The following is a 6,000-nucleotide window of genomic DNA, read 5'->3' as shown; positions in this document are numbered from 1 at the left end:
TCCAAAATGGAAAGGAGGAACTCCAAGAGGAAACCACGATTCTCCGGGCAATGGTCCTGAGGCTGCAGGAGGAGAAAGTGGAATTGCAAAATGGAAAGGAGGAACTCCAGCAGCAAACCACGATGCTCCAGGAAGAGATCCTGAGGCTGCAGCAGGAAAAAGTGGAATTTCAAAATGGAAAGGAGGAACTCCAGCAGCAAACCACGATGCTCCAGGCAGAGATCCTAAAGCTGCAGCACGAGAAAGTGGAGTTCCAAAATGGAAAGGACGAACTCCAGCAGCAAAACACGATGCTCCAGGCAGAGATCCTAAAGCTGCAGCACGAGAAAGTGGAGTTCCAAAATGGAAAAGACGAAATCCAGCAGCAAAACACGATGCTCCAGGCACAGATCCTGAGGCTGCAGGAGGAAAAAGTGGAATTTCAAAACATAAAGGAAGAACTCTGGCAGGAAACTACGATGTTCCAGGCAGAGATCCTAAAACAGCAGCAGGAAAAAGTGGAATCTCAAAATGTAAAGGAAGAATTCCGGCAGGAAACTACAATGCTCCAGGCACAGATCCTGAAGCTGCAACAGGAGAACCTCACGCTGGAGTCAGAGAACAGCACCCTGAAGGATGTGAATGAGGTGAACAGTGACACTCAATCGGTCCCTACAGATGTTCTAATAATGGTCCAGATGTTCACCTGGTCTTTATAGAGATATTCTTAAACCTTCTGCTCAAAATGAGCCTGATTGAAACAGATCCTAGTTTGTGATCTCTTAAGCAGACTCCGTTCCAATGTCTCTGTGTGTGTGTGCATGTATGTGTGTGTGTGTGCAGAAACAGGACCACGGGGTGCAGAAGAAAAACAGGAGGGAGCAGAACAAAAGCCGGAAGCAGACGGTAAGGACGTCAGATTCACACCGGCTGCCACTCTGACACAGGCTGCATAATTAGGTTGAGAGAGGAAGTGAAATAACACATGATCCCCCAGAATGTGCAGCGCACGTTAATGAGCATTTTCACCATGGATGTATGGTGAAAAACACAAATGGGGAAATTCTAGACTTAAATTCGTTCGAGCTCGGCAAGTTTTTAAAAAAAAAAAATGAATGTCTCAGCCTCAGAGTGACGGTTCCCTGACTCTCTGGCCTTAACGCTTTGGATTGAGGTACAACTTCATGCAAACATTAAAATGATCTGTCATTTCACAGGGGAAGGTCTCCATGCCCACTCCAACCCAGAGCTCCACGATGTAAGGAAAATTTGATAGTGTGATGAATGTGATTAAGGAGATCAAAATATACTTCTCCTCTCTTTAAATAGTCACACCTTCATGAGCAGCTTTGCATGGCTTTGAATTTAACTGATTTAATCTGGCAACTCCTCAGATTTGTTGATGACTCCTCAAGTGACGAAACGTCCAGTGAACAGGAGACTAAAATACAAAAATGGCAGTTACAAAAGCAGGAGTGTGACACATTCCAGAGACCCAGTGAGGACATGCGGAAATTGTCCCACCGTCCTCAGCTACCCAGTCAGTCTGAGAGAAATGAACTGCAGACTGACAAGAAGCTGACTGGAAATAAGAAGGAGAAACCTGGTAAAGGTCACTCACTGTCCACCTCCCACCCTAATTTAAACATGCAAATCATTGTGATGAACTATTGGTGATTGTGTTAAAATGGTCACTTTATGTGTTCAGAGATGCCAGCGAGATCTCAGTTCAGGCTGCCCTCTAAAGTCATCCAGGTAAAGCCTGCAGCACCAGTCAGCAAACTCCTGGAGCAGCCGGCAGAACTGGACAAGATGTCCACAGCCAAACCAAAGTAAGTCAATGCCATGGAAGAAAATTTAATTTAGAACTAGACTCTTTCTTGTCGTCCTCCATCAATGTGAGACTATTGATCGTCTCTAAATGTTTTTGCTGAAGCTCTTCAGTGTGACTGATCTTAAAAAACTGTTTCTCCAACACCTCAGATACCCTTCTGTCTCAACATCCAGTTCAGGAGAAGAATCTGAAACTGGAGGAGACACCAGTGAGCAGGAGGAGGACAAGCGGAAATTGTCCCGCCGTCCTCAGCTACCCAGGCAGTCTGAGAGAAATGAACTGCAGACTGACAAGAAGCTGACTGGAAATAAGAAGGAGAAACCTGGTAAAGGTCACTCACTGTCCACCTCCCAATCTAATTTAAACATGCAAATCATTGTGATGAACTATTGGTGATGGTGTTAAAATGGTCACTTTATGTGTTCAGAGATGCCAGGGAGATCTCAGCTTAGGCTGCCCTCTAAAGACATCCAGGTAAAGCCTGTAGCACCAGTCAGTGAACTCCTGGACCAGCCGGCAGAACCGGACAAGACGCCCAGAGCCAAACCAAAGTAAGTCAATTCCATGGAAGAAAATTCAGTTTTGAACTCGACTCTTTCTTGTCGTCCCCCATCAATGTTAGACTATTGATCGTCTCTCTTTAAATATTTTTGCTGAAACTCTTCAGTGTAACTGATCTTAAAAACTGTCTCTCCAACACCACAGATACCCTTCTTACTCAATAATCAGTTCAGATGAAGAATCTGAAACTGGAGGAGACACCAGTCAGCAGCAGGAGGTCATGCGGATATGGTCCATCCGTCCTTGGCTACCCAGTGACTCAGGGGGAAGTGAACAGGAGACTCACAACAAGCTGGATGTTAATAAGAAGGGGGAACCTGGTAAAGGTTCGTTGTGTGTTCCATATAAAGCTATACAGTTTATTAGAATATTGTACTGTATTACATGTCATTGCAGTGAAGCATATTTGTCGTTATTATCAGGATATTAAATTGTAAAATACTGCACAGTATAAGAAAACCCAACACAATCGTTTCTAGTTTCGTCTGCTGGACGTTCTGCTAAAGCACAACCAGAGGCGATGACATCTACAGAAGCTCCAAAGAAATTTTCTTTCCTGTAAGAAATGTCAGATTTCTGGAAAAACAAATGATTTTCTATTTATTATTTCCACCTAAATGATAAGTTTTAAATGGTTTTAAATTCCTGCTTATTTCCCTCCAGGAACATATTCAAAAATTTAAAAAAGAAATTGAAGGGAAAAACGGAAAAAAAAGAACAGAATGAAGTAAAATCGGAGAAACCGGTTGAGGGCAGACAGAGTCAACAGCAGACCAACAAGGTGAGTTTGGGGGACAAAAGGTAAGGCCTTTGTTGGTGTCACCGGAAACTCAACAGATGACCGACTTTAAATCTTAGATTTTCGAATTTTAAGTTTTTGAAAAATTGGTCCCCTAAAACTCACAATAGCTCAAAAAATGGCCACAAGCTCATGTAACTCAAGGCCTCCTTTATCTTTTTAATTTTGAAGAAAAAAACTCAAAGCTGTTTCAATAATAATTAATAAACTAATAATAAGAAACAAATAAGAAAATCCAGGCCCACCTTTCACAGCTCTGTCCATCTTTTCTAGACCCAGCAAAAGCAGCAGAAGAGCAAGAATATATGTATTAAAAGATCAGCAGCCAGCAGCCAGCCAGCAGCCAGCCAGCTAGAGCAGAAGACTACTGTGAACAAGTATCCGTGGTTCCGCCCTAAAAAGTAAAATAACAATGAAGACATAAAGAAAGAGCCATGCAGGAAAAGCTGCCAGCAGTCATGTTGATGGAAATGTATAGTGAGCAATATTTATGTGATGTTTGATCAAATAAATGTAATTGAATGTTGACGCAATTTTAGCAACTGAAACATGCGCGATCTCATAGATTCACTTTGTATGGATGAACTTTGAAGGTTGACTGTGTTGATTAGGATGTGCAAGTGGATGGGAATAAATCCTGGACAATCCCTCCCACCCGCTCCATAACACAGTGGACAAACTGAGAAGCAGCTTCTAAGAACGGTGGAGGAAGTCATTCCTGCCATTACACTGTATAATTCCTCCTTCTCTGTCAGAGCTGTACTCTCTTGACTGGATTTATGCATCAGCTCGGGTGCCCTCCAAACCCATTCAATTACATTAATTGTTTAATGCTTATGTTTTAATCTTATTTCTATATTATTCTATATGTATGTAAATATGCTTATAATTTATTATTGTTTTTATCTCTATGCCTACATTCTAACCTTATTTGTATTTTATTTTATTTCTATACTTTGTAAATACACCTGCTGCTATTTGTGTCTATACACTATAGTTACATTCCTTCATGTCTATGCTGCTATTACAATTCAATTTCCCTATGGGGGTTTATAAAGTATATCTTGAATCTTGAAAACAAGCACAACCCTCTGTGTGTGTGTGTGTGTGTCCAAATATTTGTATTAATGAGGACCCCATGTTTCACTGTGGCTTAAGTGTTGTGGAAGAGTAACTACCGTTTTTTTACGACCATAAGGCGCACCTAAAACACTGAGATTTTCTCAAAAATCGACGGTGCGCCTTCTAATATGGAGCGCCTTGTGTCTGCTGTGTGCCTTTGGTAGGTGCACTACGGTAAACGCTCCGCCAATCGATTAGCGACACCTACGCGTAAGGATCCCTTAAAATGGCGCCGGTCAAGCGAGACCTATATGAATGAGGCTTACTTTAAACTGCAGGCCATCGAATATGTGGCTGAAAATGGCAATCGAGCAATCTTAGTGTTTTCGCTTTATGAGGCGGCGGCATCTCTCCCTACGCGCGAGGAAAACTGTTGCGCAGCGGCTGCCCGCGGATTACCAGGAGAGGGCGGCCATCTTCCGCACCTACTGCCGCGACAAGATAACGGCGCCCAGCCACATCTATGAGGCAGCGGCGGGCAAGTTATGCCACCATATGCGGGTGGATTGTAGACGCATGGGCTATAATACCGTCTTCATGTACTGTAAGAGCTTTCACAAAATCAACGCTGAAGCGGAACCGGTCGGTGAGTCTGATTCAGATGATTAAGAAGAGGAATTCGGGATGTTGGACAATGAATAGGAACGGGCGAGAGGGAGAATAAAGCTGAGATGAAGGCTGCTCCTCCCACAAGTGCCCTTCTGCTGACTGTTTTTACGTGAGGATGAGCAGACAAAAAAAACAGCTAGAGACTGAATCAAGTAGGTTTGAAGGAACGCATGATGTGTCAGAGCTGCTGGGTTCATACTGGTTTGTTTTTGAGTACACACATCACCCTCGTGTCCCCCAAATAAATGCAACTACTCTACTTATAAGCACGGTCAAAAAACAAGCTAGTTTCCAAGTTTAAGTTTAGGAGCCATTTCCCAGCTCTGCCCTATATGGGCATGTTTTTCCATGGCACTGTTGCTTGTTGAGGGTCAGGCCCTGGGATTCTGTAAAGCACCTAGAGACGATTTAGATTGGAACAGATGCTATATAAAGACTGATTGATTGATTGATTGATTTGCTCCATTTGAGTTTGTGGGTTCCTGAACATGAACTAGCAACAGGCAGACGAATGCCAACTCCTTGGCGCACAAGTGGCAAAGGCCCAAGTCTGGAACTTCTTGAGTATGAAATGCATGCCTAAGTTGACTATTTGGCTATTCTTCATAAAAGAATACCCACATATGTTTGTGAAAGGCAGCAGCAGGAAGAGGCGCAACAGAGGCTCGACGAGCACCACAGTGAAACCACAAGATAAGGTATTTGTAAAGGTGTTCCGGAGGAAGTGGTTTGACGAGTGTCGTCAAGGTCCATTTGAAGTTGTGCGTTGTTCCGGAACTGCTGTCCAGGTCAAAGGTTCGCCAACATAGTATCACTTGTCGCATTGTGTCTAGGCTCAGAACAAAGTGGCACAACCCCGCCTTCAGATGACACCAATTCTACCAGCAATTTTACTGCTGCCTCGGGTGCTAGGAGAATGAGAGAACTTGCACAATTTCACAATCTTGAATCTATCCATTGGAGAAAAATCTAGGAGAAAAATGGGGTATCGGTTGGTTTCCGTGGTATGTTGTTGTATTTCTTGCCGAAAATATTGACAATATCACTAATGAAACCATAAGAGGCTTTGAACATCTTTCCAATGCTCAGAGGAGTC

At 43.2% G+C, this 6,000-nt stretch overlaps 1 protein-coding gene across 1 annotated transcript; it reads left to right on the top strand.

Annotated features, from left to right (window-relative positions):
• The first annotated feature begins 1,441 nt into the window (after positions 1–1,441).
• Positions 1,442–3,910, top strand: LOC115246943 (uncharacterized). Its single transcript, XM_029826944.1, has 8 exons — positions 1,442–1,585; positions 1,688–1,811; positions 1,963–2,138; positions 2,241–2,364; positions 2,519–2,700; positions 2,854–2,932; positions 3,038–3,155; positions 3,447–3,910. The coding sequence occupies exons 1-8, from the start codon at positions 1,486–1,488 to the stop codon at positions 3,576–3,578; spliced, it is 1,035 nt and encodes a 344-aa protein (XP_029682804.1). The 5' UTR covers positions 1,442–1,485; the 3' UTR covers positions 3,579–3,910.
• The last annotated feature ends 2,090 nt before the right edge of the window (positions 3,911–6,000 follow it).

This window comes from Takifugu rubripes, chromosome 19 (genome assembly GCF_901000725.2).
Source record: "Takifugu rubripes chromosome 19, fTakRub1.2, whole genome shotgun sequence".
NCBI classification, from domain to species: domain Eukaryota; kingdom Metazoa; phylum Chordata; class Actinopteri; order Tetraodontiformes; family Tetraodontidae; genus Takifugu; species Takifugu rubripes.
This window is presented reverse-complemented; position numbering and strand designations above follow the sequence as displayed.